The sequence below is a fragment of the Mustela nigripes genome, chromosome 2, assembly GCF_022355385.1.
Source record: "Mustela nigripes isolate SB6536 chromosome 2, MUSNIG.SB6536, whole genome shotgun sequence".
Classification (NCBI taxonomy): Eukaryota; Metazoa; Chordata; class Mammalia; order Carnivora; family Mustelidae; genus Mustela; species Mustela nigripes.
Window position 1 is genome coordinate 212,021,804 of NC_081558.1, and position 25,968 is coordinate 212,047,771.

At 42.6% G+C, this 25,968-nt stretch overlaps 1 protein-coding gene across 2 annotated transcripts in view; it reads right to left on the bottom strand.

Moving 5' to 3' along the window:
- KCNJ6 (potassium inwardly rectifying channel subfamily J member 6) overlaps positions 1-25,968 on the bottom strand; it is a 263,926-nt gene that overhangs the window by 51,853 nt on the left and 186,105 nt on the right. For both annotated transcript variants that reach the window (XM_059392349.1, XM_059392350.1), the window contains exon 3: positions 19,621-20,541. In XM_059392349.1, the coding sequence (XP_059248332.1) occupies positions 19,621-20,541 (921 nt within the window). The remainder of the gene's footprint in view (positions 1-19,620; positions 20,542-25,968) is intronic.

The window sequence follows — 25,968 nt, forward strand, 5'->3', positions numbered from 1 at the left end:
CACAGAGCCTTTCCTTTCCCAAACAGAAAATGAATCATACATATATAGATCAAAGTAACATATTTCCTGGGTGAAGCTCCGGGTTATTTTCAATCTCACACCAATCTTAAGCCATACCTTTGAGGAGGCAGGATGGAGACAGCACTGTGTGGTGGCTGTCTGCATAGCTTCCTAGTTTAGTAGGTGACCACAAGATCAGCTGGCCAGGTTATGGGGATGGAGTTGTCTGAAATCACATTATCTTATATTAAGTTTCTGACTCTTTGCCATCAGTATGGGTGAAGAGTTGGGCCTCCAAATTGCGTTCTGACTGCTTGCTTTGGACAACCCATGTGGCACCTGGCAGCTCTTGTTGGTAGCCAGAAGGAGCTGACACCCACTGGATGGAGTTCTGTGGACTCTGAGAAACAAACTGAAGGTTTTGGAGGGGAGGGGAGTGGGGGGCTGGGAGAGCATGGTGGTGGGTATTAAGGAGGGCATGTATTGCATGGAGCACTGGGTGTGATGCATAAACAATGAATCTTGGAACACTGAAAAAAATAAAATAAAGTTTAAAAAAAAAAGCTTGTTGGTTTAAAGTAGACAGAAGAACAAGTATAATTCCTTTAGCTATACCAGCCCCAGTTCCTACACTTACTGGTTGTAATAATAACCTCCCTACCCATGTGTCTCATTTTAGTAGAAAAGTCTGGAAGTTGATGGGAACGTGGAGGTCAATATAAGTCATGTCTCGACTGGATATACTACCTTCTCCTGATTGTGGAAGGACTTTGGGACCTAATGGTCAAGCCCTTCATTCTCTCTAAAATGCAGAGTTTCGCCCAGCTTTGGACTGATCCAGAAAGATGGGAGAACATTTATAATTCACTTTCAAAGAAATACAGAATATTGACAAGTGGACATTCTCTAAGACACGGATCTCCCACTGAGACCCATAGTCACCCAGTGACCTGCTGAGGAACCAACCAGTTAGCCCAAATTCCAAAGTAATTTTCCTCAAATAAATGGTTATTTAGTTAACGTTAAAATGAAAGAGCTGGATTGGATAAATTTTGCTCTTAATATAGGTACCAAAAAGGGATGGCTTGTTATATAAGCCTTTATTTGTGTTGTAAATAAGCACAGTGAAACTAATTCTGTAAGCAACCTTGTAAAGAAGGTCTTGGTAATGACTAGCTACACTTTATTTGTGTTCATTCTGTTTTTCAGCTTTTATTAAAAGGCTTAATGGGTAGAGAGAAACATTCCTGTGATAATTTCTATTTTGACAGCAGGAAATTAACAACATTAATCCAATTTGGAAATCAATCAGATCAATTATTTAAATGTCATACTTTTCTCTTCTGAAATAGATGGTACTGAATGCTCTGTTGCTTCTTGAAAAGGGAACTGGTGTTGTAGGAAGTACTCAAGAAATGATGACTTCGGTGATACATAAGCAGGGGTATACGGATATGCTATTGTCTCTTGATTAATGTCACCTCTTGGAGGCTGGTGGCTGAACTTCCTCTTTCACAAGAGGGTGCCCCCAGGGTCGGTCTGAGCTGAAGAAGGAAGTAACATGTAGGTCTGGGCTATGATGATTGCGTCCACAAGAGAGAGTCCCCGGTCAGGGTTTGGAAACGACAGCTTTAGTCCAAAAGGCCAAATCTGGTGGGCAAGAGACAGATAGGAGGAGATGCTAGGCAAAGTAGGCTGCGTGTTTCTGGGCCAGGATAGGAGATAGGAAGGGCAACCGTATGGGTGGGGGAGCTTCATAGGAGGCCCTTGGGCCTTTCTAGAGGGCAGGTGCTCTGAGAATGTGGGGCCCCTCAGACAACCGTAGGCAGGAAATACTGGAGGAGGGAGGGTGACACAGCAGAGTTGATAATGCAAAGTGAATTGATATGTGATTTTGGACTAAACTCAGGAACACCATGGGTTGAACTGGAAAAACAGCTTCCCAGGCCTGCAGATAAACAATGCTAGGTGCTGTACGAGGCACAACCTTCCTTCTCAAAGGGAGTTGAAGGTAAATGTAGAGAAGTTTCTAGAGAAAAGTCCAAGCTGGGGGAACATGTGTGGTGTGTAGCCGTGTGTCCTTAGGATTTTCCTGAAGACACTTTCTGTGAAGAAGACCGTTGTATACATGGATGCCCTGCTCTGTGTCTCTGCCAGCAATTCTCACTAGGACAGTGATGCAGCATCTTTGCCCAGGCCTCAACCTTCCCATCCTGGAGGGCTCTTCTAGCAACTACAAGTTCAGATGTTTCAGTAAAGAGAGAAGGGTACGGGCAGCATCGAGGGAGGGACAATGAGACACTTTAGGATTTTTCCATACCACTTGACTATGGAATAATGAGCCTAGTTCCAGTGCATTTTGCTTAATGTAATTTTAAGATACAGCACAATTAATCAAGTCATAGATGTGGCCTTTGTTCCATTTGAACCTGCAGAATGGCAGGTTCTGCATTTTACATGTCAGTCAAGTGTGGGGAATTTCTGTGAAGCTGTCAGCTCCTGGTGAAGATGAAAACACTGTGTTTATTTATTACTATGACTTGGTCCACAAAGGTTATAAGCAGCTTGCAGAGTGTTATGGGCTTAATTGTGTCCCACTTCCAAATTCATATGAGGAAGCCCTAAGTCCCAGTGTGACTGTACCTGCAGATGGCGTCTATTTGGAGTTATAAAGGTTAAATGAGGTCATAAAGGTGGGGCCTTATTCCAATAGGACTGGTGTCCTTCTACAAAGAGGGAGAGAGCTTCCTCTTGGAGCACAAAAAGGAAGGGCCAGGTCAAGACATTGGAAGAAGGTGGCCATCTGCAAGTCAGGAAAAGACCTCCCACTAGAAACTGAATCTGCCACCACCTCAGTCAGGGGCTTCCTCCCTCCAGAACTGTGAGATGTCTGCTGTTTATGCCATGCAGCTTGTGGTGTGCTTTATGGCCTAGACAACTAACACACAGAGCATGTAGAGAGCAACTTCCATGATGGGAGTGATTGTCATCGAGAGAAACCCGTCAAGGTTGGGGCTGTGGGAACCAGTAGGGTTGATGCTTTGTGAAACACACACATAATGATGTGAAGCCTTGCTATATGCACCACATATTTGGTTCTAGGCATTATTGCAACTGCAGAGGAGACCTGGCTCATTATAGGGTTTATAGCATTCATCACATCCAAGGAAAGAAATTTCTAAGCAAAAGTACAGCTCTTCATAGTGCTATGACATGAGGAAATTTCCCCCAAGAGTTTGCAACAAGGTGGTGGGGCTCTGAACTGTAGTCAACACCACCTTCTAGTAGACAATCTTACATCATGCAGCAGGCTTCAAAGCACAGGGTCACTCTCTGTTTCTCTGGTAGGTGAGAAAGCTCAGTTTTGAGACTTTCTGGAAGAATTTAAGGACTGTGTGGTCACATGCAGGCCTCTCCATGTGTTTCAGTCCAAATCAGCTTTCTGATAAATATTGGAGGTGATGAGCTTGGGCTTTTTTCCTGACAAGTTCCTAGGGTGGAGTGTTTTTGAACTACTGGTTTAGGTCAGATAGAAACACTTAGCAGAGAGTGGAGCTGGGGTAGAACTGATCTTCTCTTTTGTAACTGAAGGAGTCTAATAAGAATATCAGCTCTGTTCTAGAAGCCCAGGCTTTACTAAAGGGAATGAAGACTCTTTGGAGAATGTCTCATTTCATAGCAGGGACTGGCCAACTATGAGGGGAGCCTAAAATATCTTTTTGTGCATAAAGGAAGGAAGAGTACAAAAAAATGATGAAGAAATGTCCAAAGGATGAGAAGCCTGGCTGAAGAGGATTCCACTGGCCAAATCTAGGATTATTAGATCATCTTGAATAAATAATGATAGGAGATTGTAATCCATTGAGTAAAATAAGACTCAGTGAGTCCAAACTGGTATAGATTGGTAGATAGATAAATAGATAATGGAGGGAGAAAAGCTCTTACTTATAGCTGAAAGCCAACACATAAATGAAGAAAGACTCATGGAGTTAAAAAAAATCACCTTTTGGTGACCATGTTAGTAATGTCTAGTTGATTTAGGTAAGCATCATCAATGAGTGCTAAAATGAAAGCTTGAGGAGGAACAAGATATTCACATGGTCTCAAAATACCTATCCACAAGAGATTGTGTACAATGGTTGCCTGATAGAGTGCAGTTTGTGTGTGTGTGTGTGGGGGGGGCGTAATTTATAGCAAGGTTGTGTGTCTTTGTTGATGGCTAATTACTGTATTTTCCACTCAGCCTTCCAAAAAAATGGGGTGAAGGCAGAGTGGCCTTTGGACCAAAAACATCTCTTGGAGGGTGGAATGGACTTTAAAATCTTCATCCTCCAAATGGACTGATGTTAAGAATATACGTTGTTATGAGAAAAGTCGGAAAACGTGAAGTAGTGGGAGTACTTTTCACCCAAGAGCAAAATAGAGCAAGCAAAAAAGTAAATGAGAAGTTAGTGCAAACCCTCGTTAAACAAAACTGCTCATGTCTTTTTATTTTTTTTTCTTTTAAACACGATGCTAATAATGGTACTGTTTACTACTGACAAATCTCTGCTTTTGAACAGAAGTTAATTTTAGCTTTAGCTCTCTCTCTATGGTCAGGAAACCTCTGCTCCCTATTGTGTTCTCATTCTGGGGCATGCAGATGTGAATTATTTCATCTTTCCATGGATTATGGCTGCTTCTCCTTTTCCAGGGAGGTGTCATGCTTGCTGCTCTCCTTGACAGTGAGAATGTGGAATCTGTCTGAAGTGCAGTTCTGACCAGAATTACTAGAGAAAATCTCATGTACACGGTCCCACTTCCCCATTTTAAACATTTCTTTACATACTTTATTCCATTTTGTATCATATTGTGATTTGGTTTGTGTCTGTCTCAATGTCTAGAGCAAGGGAGAGCTAAGAGTCATTTTGACCTTTTTAAATGGTTGGGAAAGAACCCAAAGAAGAATATTTTATGTGCCCATAAATAAAGTTTTATTGAGACATAGCCTTACTCCTTTTTCTCCTTACTGCCTATGGCTGCTTTCATGCAATGGTAACAGAGTTGAGTCATTGTGCCAGAGATGTCACAAAGTCTAAAATATTCACTACCTGGCCATTTACAGAAAACATTTTGCCAAATCCCTGTTCTAAAATGTGAGTTCCCTAGGGACAGGACTGTGTTTCCTTTTGCACAATCCTGGGCACATGGAAGTTTCTGGAAATTTCTTGCCTGCAGACTGAATACAACTCAGCCTAAGACACCCTGCCCACTGAATTTTTACTTTCAGAAAGGTCTCTTTGGAGGTGTCAGGAGTGTGGTGGTATGTCCTGATTCAGTATCGCCCCTCATCCTTCATAACTGTAGCTAGCAAAGATTTTCTAGTGAGACCCTCCTTGATGGAAACTTCAGAGGCAGTCCAGAGGCCAACTGCCCCCAAAACAAAACAAAACAAACAAACAAACAAACAAACAAAAACCAAAAAAACAAAAAAAACCCGACAACAAGAAAACCCCCTCAAGCCCCCACAAAAAACAAAACCATCATGTGTTCAGGAATTTCAGCTGCATAGGCAGGTGGTGGAGAAAGTCATAGGGCCCTTGGACAGGTGCATGACTGGGACATACAAAAGATTGGTCTTTATTCTTCAGTGACTCAGAAGCTGCTGAGAATGTTCCAACTGAGGAGTGAGGAGTGGTATTTGTAGGTTATAAAGTGTTTTCTTCACAATTGTAAGGAGGGGAATTGCAGAAACAAGAGTCTACAGTTAGGGAAGACAATATGGAAGCAGGAAATAGTCCAGGGGGAGGGAGTGGTGCTGTGAATCAATGCAATGGCCAAGATGATGACGAGGAGAGAACATTTGGATACTCCAGATAGGTATGAGATGGAATGGGCAAGCTTAGCCAGTGCTGCCACATATGGTTGTGCAGGTGGTACACTGCGTAACTCATTTACATCTGAGTACAAGTTTGTTTGTTTGAGAAATTTCCCAGCAGATGGCAGTAGAGTGTCTTGAGGAGTGATGCCTTCTCCTCTTTTGCACAAAGGAGACTGATGGTCTAGCAGCAGTCCAGGGGTCAGGGAAATCGTTGGGAGTGAGAAAACTGTAGTGCCCAAGGGAAGAGGCAGTGTAAAATGACAGCAAGTTTTCTGGCCTGGGAAACTGAGAAACTTTATTCATCAAAGTGTAGACTACAGAAAATATGAATTTAGGACAAATTATATTTAAGAGACCTGAGAGTCACCCAGATGGAGGTATCCAGGACATAGTTAGCTTCTGGGCCTGTAGCTCAGGAGACAGGTGTGGGGCTGTACTATGGGAACCACTGCCCACTGATAGGAGGTGAGGCCAAGAGTCAGGGATGGGTTGCTTTGGGAGGATGTACGAAAGAAAGTGATTGGAGCTTAAGACAGAGCCCTGGGGAGTCACTGAAATTTTCTCTCCCACACTCTGCAAAGATTTATTTATTTGAGGAAAACAGACAGAAGGGGAAGAGGGACAGGGAGAGAGAATCCCAAGTGGGCTCCACATCCAGCACAGAGCCTGATGCAGAGCTGGATCTCATGACCCTGAGATCATGACCTGAGGTAAAACCAAGAGTCAGACACTTAGCTGTTGGGTCAACCAGGCACCCTGAGCCACTGAAATTGTCAGTAACACATAAAGGAAGGGAGACTTGAAGAAGACTGAGAAGGGGTGGTTGGAACTAGTTCCCCGAGTGATTCTCAATGTCAGGAGGCAGAGGCTTTAGGCTAACCATGGCCAGGTGGATTTTTTTTTTTTCAATTTTAAATAATTCCAGACTTCCTCTAGTGCTTGAGGGACTAATCTATTTGTGACCACATAGGATATCTTATTCATTCCTCCACTCATTTATTCTGGCAGCTACATATTTACCCAGTGTCTACTGCAATCCAGGAATTATTCCAGGTGCTGGGACTACAGCAAAGAACAAGATGAGGAGCTGCTCTCATGGAGCTTACATTCTGATTGATAATAAACGCATAACCAGATGTCAGCTGGTGAGGCGTTCCACACGGCACAATGTATGCACAGTGACTGAAGCCGGTTTCTATCAGGTGGTTGGAGAAGATCTCTGTGGGGAAGATTCCCTGTGCTTAGAAAATAGAGAACCCATGTGGTTGCAGCATGATGAGTCAGTTGGGAAAGTGGCTGGAGGTAAAAGCAGAGAATCAGGCTAGAGACAGTCCAGAAGGACCTTGTAGGCCATGGCAATGAATCTGGATCTTTCCAAGTGCCATGGGAATGACTTGCTCTGGTTAACACTTATTAAAAGCACTCTAGATGCAAAATGGACTTCCGTTGGATGGTCAAAATAAAGCAGGGAGACTCCGTTGAATGTCATTCCCTTCACATAAGACAACTTAATCTGGGGTGGTAGCCATAGACATAGATTAATTTTAGAAATCATATCTGTAGGACTTCTGGATGGAAAGAGAATTAGATGAATCAAGGACGCTGCTGCAGTGTTTGGTGTAAGTCAGTGAATGGCTGATAATGACATTTATGAACATAAGTGTCAGAAGACAAAGAGGGAAAGTAATTGTAGCACATTCTAGAATCTCTAGTTTCTGCTTTGGCCACATTAGTTATACAAGCTTGTTAGGCATCTAAATAGGGATGCCAAGTATGCAGCTGGATTTCTGAGTGCAGAACTCAGGGGAGAGGTTAGGGCCAGAGATAGAAATTTGATGTCACATGCAAAAAAGATGGTAATTGACGTCAAGGGCCTGGCTGAAATGGCTCAGAGGGAAAGTGGACAATAGGACTCCAGACAGAGTGGGCTCTGAGGCAAGAAGAAATAAGTTACAAAGGAGGTTGGAAAGTAGCTTTCACTAAAGAATGAGGGAAAACAGAAGAAGTGATAAACACCAGGGGAGAAAGGTTGGGGAAAGAGGCAGTGGTAATTATGTAAGAGGCGAAGTAGAGCAGGAATAGAGGGGGTGGCCTCTATGCAACTAACAGGATGGACACTGCCAGAGAGTTTCAGTGGTGTGCTAAGAATACAAGCCAATTTGGGATAAGAAGTTAAAATATGACAGTGGGGATGTCAGATAATTCCTTCTAGAAGTAATGTGGGAAGGAGAGTCAAGGAATGGGACAGCACTGGAGAGGAGCATGGTGCCAAAAAGATGTTCAGTTTTGTTTTTGTTTGTTTTTGAAGATAGCAGAGATCAGGGAATATTTTTATGTTGATGGAAATAGACTATTAAGAAAAAATTGTTGATAGAAGAAAGAGAAAGATGGTGCAGTCTGAAAATCTTTGAGTAGACTGAAGTGGGGGGAATCAGAGTTGGCCCTGGGTTGAGCAGGCCTCTCCAAGAATAGGAGGGAAGACAGATAGGGGTTAACGGCCCAGGCAGGGTGGAAGATATGGCTGTGTAAGGGGGGATCAGTGGTTCATCCTGATTGTTTCCATTTTCTCAACTAAGTTTGAAGCCAGGTTGTTATCTAGGAGAAGTGGCATTAGATCAAAGAGAGGAGAAAGTAGATTTTTATAGATGGGAACATGAACAGACTAACCATTTAAATTTAAATGCATACTCCTTGGATCCATCTGTGAATTTTGTTTCATCCTAAGAAGAGACTCTAGGGCAGGACATGTGAGATGCTGTGAAGGAAACTGCACATTTTTATCTAATACCCTTCCTGTCTCCTGTCCACTGAGCCATTGCCTTCTGATAATGTATGCTCATTACTCATGAGATACCCTCTTCTACTAGGTTCAACATGGATTAGACTGAACTCAAGGAAAGAAATGCCACTGTGTCATTCTATCCTTCATTCTGGCAATAGAGGACACCTTGCTTTGCTGACATGGGAGCTCATGGTGCCCTCAGCAAGCCTCTTCAAAGTCAGGAAGGGCATTTCAAATTATAGGGGAGCTTTTGCTAATTCATCCACCAAATGCAGGGTGCGACTCTGTGCCAGATCCCCACAGCAGTGAAGGCTGCAAAGTTGTACTGGAAATGTCCCTGCCCTTCCTTGTTCTTGGCCTGGTTTGTCCATGGCCAATCAAGTTGCCTGCCTCCAAACACAGTCTTTTGCTGTTGGCTTAATGAATGTGATCTCTTTCTTCCTCTAGCTATGGGGGCTGACACAGGGTCATCAGGCAAGACTGAACATGCTGAGGTCCCTCTGGGTGGACACAAAGGAATCATGGTGGAAAGTCTCAGGGAGGTGTTTGGAAATCTTTCTTGCCCCTTATTAGACCTTGTGGATTCTTAAAACCTTCTGCAAGAATTATGGACCAGCATCATTTTTGTTCCCCTAAAGTTTAACAACCTTTTCAACTTTGGAGAAACAGACAATATAGAAAACCAAGTATCTGAAACAAAGAAAGTACTAATATTCACTGCTACTTTAGCTCTCCAGGTTGTACTAAACATACTTAATTTGGGGCCATTGTGAACACAGGGCATTGATTCTCTTTAGACTCAGCCTTTAACTTTGTCTCCTCGGTGCTTGCTTTGTGAGTTCTCCCCTAATATCATCACCCATCAGCCTCTCCTCAACTATTGGCTTTCACAGATTCCTATTAATATTCACCCTATATAAAGTATGCTTGAGAAAGTGTAAACGGAAATGTATTTACTTAGCAAAAGTTTAATTAAAACCTTCTAAGGATGATCTCAATGACTAGAGAAAAATTATCATCATCATCAAACCCCCAAAAGAGTCTTGTTGGACATTGCACAGTGAAATAGAAGCCACAACAAAGTTTAATTAGGCTAGTCAAAGTCCAAACATTTTTATTGTTGTACTTCCTGGCAGGGAATTCAGAGTCAAAATTGATTCTTCTCTTTCAATATTAAACTTTATTTTTTTATTCCCTAAGAGTTTGTGAGCTGGCTGCTTGATGGCACTTTGGGTTATACTTGGCATGGAATCAGGTTGTTTTGGTTGGGGTTGGCCCAGAGCATCAACTGGCATAGTCACCTGATAACAATGAATTGGGCGGAATCTGGAGTATGAGGCAGTGGGTGTCTTTTCAGGAGATACAGTGCCAAACGTTATGCAAAAGCAGATTTCCCCTGCTTTTTATGGTCAGGTGAGGTAAGCCTGATGGGCAAGACCACTAATCAGAAGAGAATATATCATTGAGCCATAATTCCCAGTGCACTGATGAACCTGAATCAATAACCATCCCTTTAAATGTGACTGTGTGTACCATGCCGCCTCCAGAGAGACATGGGGCAGACAGACTGGGGAGGTGGGCAGCTCTGAGATTGAATCCTGGCTTTATCCCTTCACTGGCTGGGTGACCTTGGAAAAGTTACTCTATAACTCACCACTCAAGAGTCAGCTCCTCATTTGCTAAATGAGGATGATACCTACCTTCCCAAATTGTTTTGAGGATTGAAAATAATCTTTGTGCAAACCATGTACTAAAGTAATTGGTATCTGATAGACACTATAAGAATGATGGATGGGAATAGCATGATTCACAGAATTACAGATTCACTCTTTAAATTTACTGAGCACTTAACTATGCAGTAGGTCCCATGGTAAGTGACTTACATATATTATCTCATAGAATTTTCTTGTAGATATAAGCATCATTCTCACTTTACAGAATGGAAAAGAAAGTTTGGTGAGATTAAGGAATATGATATACCAATTTCACTGATAGTTAGGAGAGGAGACAGCCTGTCTGATCTGAAAGGCGTAGCCTGTGAAGGGAGAACTTTAAGTCACTTTAAGTGGGGAGGACGTTCTGCAAAGTAACTAACTACAGATTCAATTCATGGTTAATCTAGAGCTATTAGCAATGTACAACAGCCAAATTGTCAAAATATTAGTGTGATATTTTGTGTCAGAGAAGATAGGCTAGATTTCATCATGAAATAACCCAAATTTCAGTGGCTTAGCCCAGTATTAACCAATAACATGAGGTTATTTCTCAGTCATGCTACATGATCCAAGTGACTTGTTAGGGGTCTGCTTTTCAACGCCAGTCAACAGTCCAGGATGACAGAAGCTCCACTGTGACATGCACTTTGAGTACCATAAAAGTGGAAGGGAACATTATACATTGGCTTGTGAATTTTCCACCAGAGTGATATGCGGGGCTTATGTGTATATGTCTGGAAGAATGCACATCACATGTTCAACAGGGAAATGTGGATCCAAATGTGTCTAGAAGGATGAAAGCTGGATATATTTGGTGTACAACACTAATGACTCTGTCCATTTTAAGCCTTAACTCACAGAAAGATTTTAACTCAGTCTCCTGGTTTTCAAAACCACTTGGTTATCTGTGGTAGATTGTACTATTCTATTCTCAATTGTTTATTCCACATCCTATGAGGCAATTGCATATGGCAATCACTGCCATATGGCTTGCTATGACTAATAAATGATGAGCTACAGTGGTGAGGCGTCCTGCCATTTTCTCTTTTTTCTCCCTGCCATGAGAATGGCAAGTCCTACACAGGATTGCTTGCTCCTTCAATCTGCATCCTGGAGTAAACACGATGTGAACAGAGCTGTAGCTTACATGTAATGTGAATGAAAAATAACCCTTTGTGTTTTAAGCCCTTATGGTTGTTTGTTACTGAAGCATAACTTCTAGAAATCTGACTGCTACAGTATCTTTATCTTTCTTCTTAGTCAATAAAGAACAATGGAGTTGGCTATACAGAAAGTACTATTTATGTTTGACTCTTGAACAACACAGGTTTGAACTATGTGGGTCCACTTACGTGTGAATTTTTTACAGTATAGTACTGTAAATGTATTTCCCCTTTCTTATGCTTTCCTTAACATTTTCTTTTTTCTAGCTTACTTTATAAGAATATAGTATATATTACATGTAACATGCAAAAATATGCGTTAAACAACTATGTTATTGGTAGGCTTCTGTTTAATAACAGGCTATCAGTAGTTAAGTTTTGGGGAGTCAAAATTATACATGGATTTTTAAAGAAGATTTTATTTATTTATTTGACAGAGAGAGACACAGTGAGAGAGGGAACACAAGCAGGGGGAGTTGCAGAGGGAGAAGTAGGCTTCCTGCTGGCTGGGCAGGGAGCCCAATGTGGGGTTCAATCCCAGGACCCTGAGATCATGATCCGAGCTGGAGGCAGACGCTTAACGATTGAGCCACCCAGGTGCCTATACATGGGTTTTTAACTGCATGGGGGGGGGGTCAGTGCCCCTAACCCCTATATCTTTGAGGGTGAAATGACTATTCATTTTGTTAAAGTATATCCGTAGTTTAAAGCAGAAATATCTCTATGGAATTATTATGTAAGTCAATATTATTTAGTTGAGTTCAGTTAAAAGCACAAAACTACATTCTCCAAATTGGGACATCACCCAATACCTTAGAGTTCTTATGAGAAACCTAGGAGGAGAACTGGGAACATGGAAATACCATTTTCAAAGGCAGACTATTGGCCTTGTCCTCACTGAGCCGTTGCCTTAGAAGACCTGAGAATAATCTATATTCATGCCCACTTTGGGCAGAAATTATAATGATGAAATGTTACTATCTATAGGAATGCAAAGTCTTTTCTGAGTCCAGTGATCCTCATTAATTCACATCCCATTGATTTGTAATTCATGGTAAGTAACTGGGGCAGAGGCCAGGCTGGCATTTACTCTCAGTTGTGAGTATGCATTTCTTGAACTGGCTATCACAAGTTAACATTTGCCGTTTTGACTATTCAGAGGGCCTTCAAAGGGTCATTTGTTACTCTGTCGAGACTTCAGCTGCAAGGTCCCTGAAAACAATGGAGCCACTTTCTGTGATTGGCCCTTTGGACTGCCAGACTTCCCATCCTCTCCAAGTTTTGTTCTCTGTGGCCTTTCACCTGTGCATTCTATGGGGGAAGAAATGGTATGTTCTCACAAAATCAAGAAGTCAAAAGGCTACCTGTGAGTTACCTAACTCCCATTATTGCTACCTGTGAGGTACCTAACTACCATTATTGCTCCAATTTTAGTGTGGAGATCTCGAGGCATTGAGAGATTAAGATAGCCAGTGAATGGAGCAACTGTGGTTTGAACCCAGGATGGTCTGGCATTATAAACGACACCAAAAAACACTCAAGCTTAGCTGTAGCTGAGAGAGATTATTTTTAAAAAAGAGGCATACTATGGACTCTGAAAAACAATCTGAGGGGTTTGAAGTGGCAGGGGGTGGGAGGTTGGGGTACCAGGTGGTGGGTATTATAGAGGGCACAGATTGCATGGAGTACTGGGTGTGGTGAAAAAAATAATGAATAGTTATGCTGAAAATTAAAAAAAGAGAGGCATACTAAATAATTAATATAACAAACAGAATTTTCAAGTGGTTGGTGTAAGAGAAGAGAAGGGACATATTTAACTGGAGAAGAAGCACTCTGGCTGTTTAGCTCAGTAGGTAGTGTGTGTATATGTGTACGAATAATTTACATGATTCCCCACCCCCCCACCCGTGATTCTCTCCTGGTCATTAGAAATTGTCCAGTAGAACTGTTTCACTGGCAACACGCTGTCCCCACTCATATTGCAAATGTCCTAAGAAAGAATAAAGCTCCATTGATTTAAGGATATGCTAATTAGAAACTTCACACTATTTGACACTCATCTCTTAATTTTCATAGAGCTATTTCTTCCCAACATGAGTATTGACTTTAGAGTTTGGGCCAGAGGTAACTTCTAGGTGCTAACTCAATTTTTCTTCCTTGGGTTTGATTCTAAATTGTATATATTATGTGTCCATCATTGACTTCCATGGGACATCTATTTTAGTAGTTCCTCATGGCCTATTTAGAAAAGGAAGAACAATGGATTGTCAGGTATGGGCATTTAAATAATGAATTTTTTGGGTCAATTTTGTCAATTTTTTGTATTTTGTTAATCACAATCACAATAATATATGGTCACTTTGATGTACTACCTTCTAAATTATGGGGCCCTACATGCCTCTTAAACTAGGGGAAACATTTAACAGAGTTACAGTAGTCTTCCCTTTAGAGGGATTGTGGAAAAGCTCAAAACCTTGTGCATGCTCTTTGTAGCATCCCACCTCAGATTGCTGGGACATTTGGTGAACCAGTACACAGTGTTCTCAAACTACTGAGAATCACAAAAGTTTACTGTATTGGGAAGAAATTACCATTAGTTTTTATCCAGCCAATGACACTATTGGGATATTGGGGTGGACATTTTGGAAAGAAGCCCTGAATAAATCACTTGAACCTAATGCTCCAGGGAGAAAGGATAGTTGGATTTCTTGATGTTGATGAATGGTAGATTTCTACCTAGGAAAAATAAATTCATGTGTCTCTGAAGTTTTTTTTTTTTAATTCCTTTTTATATAGATTTACCAGGAGGTTTTCACCCAAGTTCTTAACACTTCAGATCCCATCAATTAATTCTTTTCCTAGGTTAGGTAGTTGGGGTTATAACTCTTAAGACAAAAATGGTAAATCCGGAGATAATGACTTGTCAATGGAGAGATTAGCTGTAATTTATCAAAAGGAGAAAATAAGATTTGAAAAATGTAATGGGTATGAAATATCATTACTAGAAATAGCTTAAGAGTACTGTAATGCTCACACTCAATCATCTTATCTGTGAAGTGCCACCTTTTCAAAATCTGTGATCTCATATTCTCCTCTATTATAATGAAGTGGCATTTTGATCACAGCAAAGAAAAATGGCACTTGGAAATCCGATCTGACGGAACATCGCACTCTTCCGGGGTATTCGTGTAGACATCACTTACATGATTTGCATGACAGCGCTGTTTTGCGGCACGTCTCATTTTAACATGCGGCTGTTAAAAATCCACGTGAATGCGTGAGGAGTTTTAGAATGAACCGGTAACACTGGAGACCAACAGAGACGCCTTAGAGAAACATAGGAGCTCATGGCACAGGAAAACGGAGGACAGACAGACTGCACACTGTGCAAACAGAAGCGCCCCGTTTCTTCGGGCGCGCTTCTCTGTTGAATCCTCATGAGCCAGCAGCATTCAACATGCAGAAAGCACTGGGCTTGGAGGCTGTCAACGTCACTGAGCTTAGGTTTCAAGTTCCTACTCTCACAGCGGCCATTCGGCTTTAGCCAAGTACTAGTCTTGTTAGCGACTCATCTTGCTTGGGTCTCATTTCCTCATCTTACTGTAAAGTAAGAGCTGGGTGAAGACTCCTTCCGGCTCAGAACTCCCGTGATGGGCGGTGTGATTTTTTGATAACAAAACCCTCTCCAAAAGAACGTTTCTCTAGAGACAGAAACTCCTTCCGATTTGGCGCCCTCACTTCCGGTTTCCGACTTCCGGTGTGCGGACACCCATTTCCGGTTTGCCCTCCCCGGCTTCCAGCGCGCACTCCTCTCCTCCTCAGTAACCTGCGGAGGCTGGCTGCCGCGCGGTCGGCCCTGTTTCCTCATCTGTGGGGTTCACAGACCTGCCCTGACTTGGCTGCCTCCCACCCTCCCCTTCCCCCCGTTTTCTGGGCAGTATTTAAGTCTTAATACTTAATAATTTAATTCGATTGTTCAATTTATTATTTATTAATTTATTTATTAAAATTTAATGATTTTTTAAAAATGATTTCATAATTTAAGTATTGAGTTCTCGTCTTTGGGAAGAGGACTTCTTCGAGAACAAGTTGAAGGAGAAACCCCCCTCGGAGACGGAGGTAGAGCTCAGAGGCTCAGAGGCTTGACTGGGATCCCAACCAGTCGCAGCGCGTGAGCCTCCTCTGGATCCCGGTTGGAACAAGCAGATGGGAAAGCAGCAAAAAAAGGCATTTATGAGACTGTTGGAACTCGGACACTAGGTATTGGATCTCAAGAAAAAGATCTAATTATTTTAGATATTTTAGGGGCCACAACGGTGCTCTGGTTATTTTAGAAGCCTCGTCTTTTAGAAACACGTGCGGAAAGGTGTGTCGATCAAACGGTCTGATGGCCGGGGCTGTTCCCGAGCGGGGGTACCTATGGAACGGGTTTGACGGCGAACTGACAGCGCCAGAAGTCGAAGGATGGGCTCATGGGAGTTAGTTCTACTGTCTAATCTACTCTTGTATAAGTTTTATGATCTCCATAATAAAAAGTGTACGAGGAAAGCTTAATGGGGATTCATCTTAACTAACAGGCACATTTGCTGAGGTGTTGGAAAGGACTGCTTGTCATAGTTGCATAATCATTGGGGGTAAATATGGAAATTCATCAATCAGAAAGGCTATAGTGAGGAGCTGGCTGGCAGTGGGCCCAGCTCTGTGTAGCTGTCATCTAGCCTCCAGGCCAATTTGCCCTCTATAAATAACAGTCTATATGAATGCTTTACTATTTTAAAGCGCATTTGCCACAGCTGCTGAGCATGTTTGTTTACGTAGCTGTGAACCCTTCTGTAAACACCACTATCTCAAAATTGCCCATGTGTCAGGAACATAAAGGGCCCCCTTTAAAAATATATTTGCAGGATGAGATACGGCCAGTTCCCAGATGTCTGGGTGGCTGGTGTCAGAATTTTCCAGGGTTTGATTCGTTTTCAAAAATAGAATCACATGACTGGAAGGTTCTTGAGAGGTCACCATGCACATCCCTCTGACTCCGGGCTGGACCAGATCGAAGCCATCCACCAAGGATGTGGGTCTATCTTATCTATATCTTATCTGTGTCGTTTGTGAGTCTGTCTTTTATGATGCTAGAGGGCTTATCAGGTGGTGGACTGAGGCCAGACGTGCAGGGCATCAAATTTGGCAAGACTCATGTCCTGCCTTCAAGGAGCTTGCTCTCATTTGCTAAGAACATGCCTGATTCTGATAGAACACAGCAAGCTTGCTGCAGTACAGCTGCCATGAGAATATAATATGTCAAGGGAACACCAACTGACCTATGCTAGGCCAGGATGCTTAGCAGACTGAAGGACCCCAGTGGAAACCCAGCTTACTGCAGGATAGCTCAGGTTTCCATATTGGGATCACTGTGTAACCACAACATGCGTGCCAGGAAGAGAGCACTGTGGTGAGGTTGTGGTGTGGGGTTCATCCTGTGGGGCTCATCCTTGGAAGAGGCCTGCTAATTGGGATCGGTGATAGTGGTTTAAGGCCAACTAAGACATTTTGGAAAGGAATGAATAAAACGGAAATTGTTTTGTGTCAGCTTGCTGTTTTCAAGGCTTCTGATTTCCCATCTAGTGCTACAATGAATAATTAGATCCTTGCGAATTTGTTTTCCTTGGTGTGCATTTGGTCCACATTTATTTTTTTCCTGTGGCTTTGACTCCTTGAAGCATTCCCTCTGTCATCCCTCAAAAGCCTGTTTGGTACCCACAAATCCCATTTGGGCTTCTCGTTCACAAAGAAAAAGCATCTCACTGAAGTTTAAGAGATCAGATATTCTGGGAGTACTGAACTGTATGAATTCCATCAGGAAAAGATAAAGACATATCCAGCTTCCAGACAAACCCAGAACTTTCTAGAACACTCTTCCCTCCACTTAACAGAAATTGGAAAATTATTCATTTATTTATTTTTTTAAAGAAAATTAACAGTAGTTGCCTTTCCCCAGATGCAGGATAAGTATTTTGATTCTTTTTGCTGGCAACTACCAAGTTTTCTCTAAGAAAGCAATAAGAAAGACTTCTGAATGCTCAGAGGCAAGTATCACTGTTAATTACCAAGAGAACAGTGTTCCTCCTTTTAAAAAGCCTCACTCATAACAAGCTGTCATTGGAAAGACATGGTCTGCCTTAGGGAGAATTCCAACTCAGGGACGTTACAAAGATAATTTGCTTATTCTGGATTCATTTATTTTTTGAGACTGGGCTTTGGTTTGAGGGAGCATGAAGCTCAGCTCCTGCGATCTGAAGCTCAGATTAACACCAGTAACCGGAGGGTACATTTCCAGGAGTTTTTGCTTTTTGAACTCAGTGATAAAATGGTAAGAAGGCTTGTCTACTTCCCTCCCTCATGTCCTACTGGGAGAGTTTATAGTGAGAAATATTTTTTGAAAATTTAAATTTAATTAGCCAACATATAGTACATCACTAATAGTGAGAAATTTAATATTAAAACCACATCATGAGTGGTCAGCTTATGCTGCCGGCAGCTGTACTACACTGGCTACCACTAGGGGGATCCAGAGTCCCTGTGCTCAGCAGAGGTGGGAGAAGTTTCTGGTCTGTGAGAAAATGATAGAGCTCCCCGTTTGGATTGTTTCCTCCCCTCTCTTCTCACTTTCCTTCTCCTCTCTTTTCTTCTTCCTCCTCACACACAATCATTGCCTCAGGAGTACATGGGACATTCAGGCTCAGGGTACAGATAGCCCTGTTCACATGAGCAGCTCTTAGTATTTCACATGAATTATTTTGCTATTCTCTGTAGCCATTTCAAATTAGGTCCATGTTCCTTTTGTTTTATGGAAAGTAGCACATGCCAACCATTGAGCTCCATACAAAGACTTTTACTCATATTTTCATTGTTTGATGCACTTAAAAAAACTTAGCACAAATGTTTCCACCACTCTAAGAGAAGGTAGTTAGAAGTTATGACTTTGCCTTTTGGGTACTGGGAAGTGGAAATAGGGGATCAACGACTTTCAAGGAAGGATCAAGATCAGGTTATGGGCCGAAGAAGACCCTGGGGCCAGGTTGTTGGCTGGGCATTTTTGGATTTTATAGATGAACCATGAGCCTCAGTTTGCAGACTTCAAAGCACAGAAGGGCAGACTTCAAAGCACAGATCTTGCATATCTAAAGAAGATTTTAAGTCTAATATTGATAACTCCAAAGAACAGGAAAGAAAATAATGAATTTGGGTTCCAGTTAATACTTTTCCTGTGGGGCACTGTTCTTAGCTTAAGTCAGAATATAAGGATCTATTTTGTGGAATGTTACTGATGAATATGGGTAGAACCTGCTTTGTTGTTGGGACGTATAACACGTATAAAGTTCAGATATGAGTGAAAACATCAATAAAACAGACTGTTTCTCTATTTTGAGGACAGGTCATTTTCTGGAAAACACACAAATGATCAGCCATTAACAGCAGAGGAGTCAATAGGATTGCAATGAATGGATCCTCAATTTTTTTCCTTTCCTGCTAGAATTATTTACTGGATCCAAAATGTTACGTCAGTTGGGGGTTCAGCGGGTAGAGTACCTGGAAAGACACCTCACCTGCACTTGATATAAAAGAAAAACCAGTGCTATGGGTCTTGCAAATGGCTTCCAAAGAAGAGGTGAAATTACATTTTTATTAAAGCAATTTGTCAGGCTTCCTTTGAAAGGCTTAACTTTTCCCTCCAGGCTTGCCAATAAATAACCTCAAGTATTTAAATTAACCAATGTTTTAGAGCCACTTAAAAATGTCTTCAGAGACGGATAAGATTTTAATTTAAGGAAATACTTGGAAATTTAAAATATAATAAGTGGTGCTTTCAAAAAATTATTTATTGATTTATTTTCCAAAGGCTCCTAAAAAGTTAAATTATTAGACTTCTTGGTGGGTACACCAAGGTTAGAGGACACATAGGCATATTATTTCATGAAACAAGGGGATGGAATGAATAGTGAGTGAAATTCAATTTTCATATTTTATCATAAATAAGTATGTCAGATCCAGCTTAAAAGGAACGTTGATCCCACAGAAAACCCAGGATGGAGCACACCTTACCTGTAGCTTCCACCATTCCTTCAAGGATGACCACAATTTCCAATTCCTCTTTGGGCAGCTGGGCTTTGGAGATCTCCCAGAAAGGACTCTGTTGGTTAATTTCGTGGCTGATGATGAGTGGTGATACCAGAAACAGACGGTCATCCCCGGTGTAATACCCTACATTGATATCTGTCTGGTTCAAGGGGATGAACTCACCCTCTGAGGTCTGTTTGGACTTGATCAACTTGGCTCGGATGGAAGCTTCAACAATGTGGGAATTCCTGAGATCCCCTACTCGGAACATCAGGCATAGTTTCCCATCCCTCATGGAGATCACTGCATGGGTGGAAAAAACCAGGGTCTCTGCCCTCTTCTTGGGTTGTGATATTTTTACAAACATGCATCCCACCATGAATGCATTGACAATGGACCCCAGCACAGACTGGATTAAGAGAAGAATAATTCCCTCTGGGCACTTGTCCGTGATGACCCGGTAGCCATAACCAATGGTGGTTTCTGTCTCTATTGAGAATAAAAAAGCAGAGACAAACCCGTTGAGGTTGGTGACACAGGGAGTCCATGAAGGGTCCTCTATGTGGTCCATATCTCCTCGGATGTATGCGATTAGCCACCAGATCATCCCAAAAAAGAGCCAAGTCACTGTGTAAACCATGACAAAAATCAACAGGTTGAATCTCCACTTGAGATCTACTAAGGTGGTGAAGATATCCGTCAGGTAGCGGTAGGTCTCCCTCACATTGCCATGGTGGACGTTGCATTTCCCATCTTTCCGCACGTACCTCTGGATTTTCCTTTTGGTTCGGTCTCGGCTGATGTGTCTTGGCAGGTCATCCCTGGCCTGCTTAGGCAACTTTGGCTGGTGAATGGCCACAGGGCTCTCAACATCCTGATCCATGGAGTCGCCCTCCAGGACATTAGCTGGTTAGTTTGGAAGAAAAAAAAAGAAAAATGGAATGAAATGCTGGTTCTTTTGGGATCATGGAAACCACTGTGTAATGGTGTATGGTAGTGAAACCAAATAGCATTTGTGTAGCTTTTAAAGGAATAGATGAAGCCATTTTTATTTGGCATCTCTAGACAGGCCTTTAGTTGACATGGACTCCGGTGCCTTGTAATCTAGCTCATGTGAATACTTCCCCACCCTCCCCACCAGGACAGAGCTTACTGCTGTGAAACTGTCTCCCTCCAGCAAGTTCTAAGAGTCAGCCCCTACATGGGACATTCCATCTGAGATGTCATCACCTGAGAGAGGCAACACACCCTGGATAAAGAAATAGTTCAATTCAAACTGTCTTGGTTCTCTCACTGAGCAGTTGTGGACTCTTGGACATGCTATCTCTTATGGGCTGAATTGTGTCCTTCCTCCTATCTGTGTTGAAGACCTAGCCCCCAATGTGATTGCATTTGGAGATAATTAACAAGAAGGTTGGAGCTCTAATAGAATAGGTATCCTTAGAAGAAGAGGGAGAGACACCAGGGGTATGCACCAGGGTAGATGCACACAGGTGCTCATGTAAGGACACAGTGAGAAGGTAGCCATCTGCAAACTAGGAAGAGAGGTTTTCCAAACCAAGCAAGGCAGACAGAAAGGAATCCTGCCAGCTTCTTAATCTTAAACCTCCAACCCCACCTCCCACTCTGATATTCTTTTATGGCAGGCAGCCCAAGTAGACTAACACACCATGCGAATTCCTTGTGCCCGAGTTTCCACATTTACAAAATCGTGATCATGTCACCAGATTTATAGGGTTGTTATAAAGTTGAATGAAACCACATATGTGCTATGTGCTTGCATGGAACAGACTATAATAAGTATTCCTTTGTCTTAAATTGTGCCTGTGCTAGTACTCCCCTTATATAGGGCAAGAATTTTGAGTGATCTCTTCAAACTGTGACCCGAATTTCAGAGCTGAAAAATAAAAATTCTGGTTTATATTGGTAAGCATGCATGCCTTATACTCTAATGGTAGATTTCATGCCAAGGTTAGGAAAAAAAAAAAGATGTGGGGGAAAAGTTCTCTCTCTTTCTATGTGTTACACGTTTTATTTAGTTTCTGCCTCAACATGTAACATCTGCAATTTTGGCTCATGGTTATTTCCTTTCTGACAGCCTTCATGACTCATGCATTGGTACAGTCTTTAGCTAACAGTGCGTTAGGAAAACTCTTCTAGAATCTGAGTGCAAGGGAAATTTGGAAATGACACTGCTAGTAAACACATAAGCCACTGTATGAAACTACTTGTTCAGTCAATAATTTTAAAGCTTCCTAAAGGTTTTATAAGCCGTTTCTTACCCCAGGCTTTCATCCCGAGTCTTTGGCTTTGCCATGCATTTTTCTCTGTGGTAACTACTTGTTCCCCTGGGTTAAAGGAGAAGCACAGTCTGCTGAGAAAACATTTACCTGAATAAGAAAATAATTGCAGAGAGGACCTGAGTGGTACCAACTTCAGTTATAGATTAACCTTGTTCATGGTTGGTTAGTTTCCTTAAAAATCAATCCCATAGATCTGTTTTTGTATTTCAGCACCTGGTCTGCAGAACCTGCTGTTTGGTTTGACAACCTTGACTTTGAGACCACTGCTCCCAATAGCCTTCATTTGTAAAAGAGAAACTTTGCTTGTCCATTTCCTTCTTCTAACAAAGAGACCAGGACAGGAGTCAAAGAGAAGCAGCTGGGCTCAGGACTCAGGATAGGATGGAGGTGGTTGGGGTATCTGAATGGAAGCAGAGGCCCACACTCCTACAAGGTGGGGATGTGTGTGGCCCAGAGTGGTCATGCCTGAGCTCATGCCTGAGCTCCCTGGTTGGGAGTCTCTAAATACGACTTCATGTGGGATGAACTCTGGGCTCAAACCTACCACGGTGGGGAGGCTTTGTTCACAGGACACAAGGGTCCAGGTGGACCTGGTGTTTGGTTTTGCTGTGATCCAGGTGGTAAGCTCTCAGACTATACAGAGCCACCTGAGTCCTGTGTCCTCAAGTCCTTCAGTCCTTCCAACTCAAAGAAGAGGGCTTGTCAGATTAGATGACTCTTAACAGTCTTCAGTGATATTTCACACTTTAAAATGTCACAGAGGAAATATATTATCCCTCCACTTCCCCTTGAAGGTGTTTCCTTGCTTTTCCTGGCTAGGGTATAACCTTCAGATTCAGGCATTTAACCTGACATAGAGGAACCTGTCTGAATGGTTAATGAGTGAATAGAGACAAGTACTCTGGTTACTCCTGGGAGCCTGCCAGCTGATCCACCAAATTCTTTTTTTGTTGTTTTTGTTTCCTCTTTTTCTACCTCAGGACTGGGCCACATTTCCCAGGTTCCTTTGCATTAAATCCTGGCCTACCTGGAGTTGGTATGTCTTGCCAATTCAAGGCTTTAAATAGAGAATGTGTCCTCTCCTATGCTCCTGCCCCTTCTATGGAAGAGTCAGAAGGTGGTAGAGGCGCCTCGGTCCCTAGTCAGTGGCAAGGAGCTGCCATATCACTAGAAACAAGAAAGAAAAAGATCATGTTTGGGCCATTATGTATTTTGTGTCTATTATCAAACCCAGCCTTATCTCTCATTTTATGGGCAGCCATACTGACTCCAAGAAGCAGAAAGAAGTGTCATCTGGGGGACTGACATGGGAAAGAGCAGGGAGAGAAGAGGGACTGTTTGAGTATGGCCTGTACAGTGAACTAGCATGTGGTTAACCGAGGGCTTGGGTTTGGTGTTAGGGAAAATGTAAACGCATATGCTGCTTAAGTGCCCTTTTAAAACAGTTACAAATGGAATCAAACAAAGAAAGCCAAACCTCCTGGGGAGGGGGGTGGGAAGGTGGCCTTTAAGTGTGTCCTTGTAGATTAGGCAGTGGCTGTAGGCAAGTTGCATTCATGGGAAGATGGGGAAGGGGTTCAGAATATGTCACTCCCCCCAAACATGCCACTTTGGCACACTGATTATTTTGAATTAAAGATACTTACAAAAGAGCTAGTGCAAGGCCCCCGACCCCCCTGTTCTCCTGAAAGCAGGAGATTAATTTCCCACATGACAGAGGCATTTCCCATACGAAGAGGGCGGAAGACACTTTCACCACAAGAGATGGGGAATTTGGGGCTGAGAAGGCTGTGTAGACAAACTTTGTTAAACTAACGTGCATCTTCCTCATGCCTTCTTCACGATTTATGACCCACGGCCCAAACTCCTTTGTCCTGCCAATTCTTCACACATTGTCTCTCTGTCTGAATAGACAGCTTCCTGCTCTGTCGCCCGTCCTGTCTGAGCTCTTCAGTCAGGCTCCCATGGTCACGTGTGTGCTTCTCTCCTGCGATTCGGTGATTCTTAGGCCCAGCCAGAGAGCAAAGAAGGAGAGAGGAGAGTGTTGGCTTTGGGCAGTGGGAGCTAAGGTGGGGCCTCTTTCTTCACAGGGGTCCAGGGCAGGGGCAGGCAAGGGATTGAGAGAAACCACAAAGCCAGTGACATGTGAAAGGACTTGGGGAGCAGAAGACGCTGGTGGAGGAGTCCCAAGGGGCAGAAAGAGTGAGGCCAATGGGGAAGGAGTGTGGAGTGCGCAGAAGGAGGGCCGAGCCTCCAGGCTGTGTGCCAAGTAATTGTGGGAAGCCCTGGATAAGGGAAAGCGCATCCCAGGTCTGAGCAGGGAGCGAGGCTCAGCAACCCTCAGCAGGAATGCAAATGCGTGTAAGGGAGATACAGAAGGGAACTTCAATGATGGTTCCTAATGTTCCTTTCGTGCCTGGAATCCCAGGTGTGGATTTGAGGGGGAATGTGAAGTGCATTTGCAAGAGCATCGGAGCTGCTCAGAGCTGCATTTGGAAAGGAGACCTGTCGCCCCGGGGTCCTGTGCAGCCTTTGGCGTGAACGCTGGCCCTATGGTCAGACCCGCCCTCCGCACCTGCTGGTCCTTGCATGTGCTTTTGCCAGTGGCTTGACCAGAGAGGATGTAGAGGAGCTCTCTGCTGCCTGTGCAGTGTTGGACCGCGGGAAGGAGGACCGTGGCTGCCACGCCGAACATCCTGATGCTTTCCTTCATGCGCTTTTTACGAGATTTTGGCTTAAAGTAAATGTGGGTCTGTGTGTTAAAACCTGCTGTTTTTTATCCCTCTCTCTCTTTTAGAAAGGTGAGCAACTGATGGGAAACAAGCCAAGGTGCAAAATAGCCTCGTGTTGAAATTTAACCTGAGAGAAATAATAGCAGGGGACCGAGCCGCAAGCTGGAGGGGCCCGACCCCTGAACCGCTGGGATCCTGTTGTGCAATCTTCAGGGCTGCGCTTGTCCAGGGAAGGCTGCTGGGGTGCCCTAGTCAGTAGAAATGTTCTCCTGATGGGAAATTGTTACATTTCAAATTACATATGAATTCTTTGGGTGATGCTTCCACTGATTAGGGAAATATTTGAAAAATACCCCAAGAATCTTTAATGCCTTTCAGAAAACCTAATAGGAAAGCAGGAGAGATCTCAAATCCTTGTGCAAAAATCAGACGTTGGAAGGACATGCACACCGATGTTAACAGGGTAACTCTGAGTGGGTGGTTTATGGGTGATTTAAAAATTTAAAAAACACTCTGGTTTTTCTAGAATGAGTTTATATCACTTTTATAATAAAAAAGAAAAAGAAAATTTCAAATAAAACTTTGAGACCCTTTTAGTGCATGATTTAAGGAATCGGAGAAAATCATAACTAAACCCCCACTGTTGGGGTTTGAAATGAAAACATTATATCAGGTGAAAAAGTCAGATATGAAAGAGCATATATATTATGATTCCACTTCCACGAGGTACTTAGGAGAAACAAATGCATAGAGACAGAAGGTGGAATAGAGGTTACCAGGGGCCAAGGGGAGAGAGGAATGGGGAATTATTTGTCTGTGATGATAAAAAAAAATTCTGGAAATGGATCATGGTCACCATTGCACAACATTATGAGTAAACTTAATGTTACCGAACTGTACACTTGAAAGTGTTTAAATTGGTGAATTTTATGTTACATATGTTTTACCAAAACTTAAAAAAATTACCTACTCAAATAGTTCATGTGTTACCTCGAGTCCTTAGATGGTCCATCAGATGTGGCTCACTTTTATTTTACCTTACTTTCTTTTTTTCACCCCTGAATCAAAAGAATGTGGTCAATGTGTTTCAGCATTCTTGATTAGAGGCAACTTAAAATGCGGGGCATTTTGCCATGTGAGGTCTACTACGGAGCTCTAAAAAGACCTCACTGGGAAGGAATTTCTCTGGTCAAAAGTAAGCAACAAATTAGAATATGATAAGGGGAAGGGGATACCAGATAAGGGGAAGGGGAACTGGGAAGAGATCAGCAAGCTCAAACCTAAATCTGTTTTGGGTG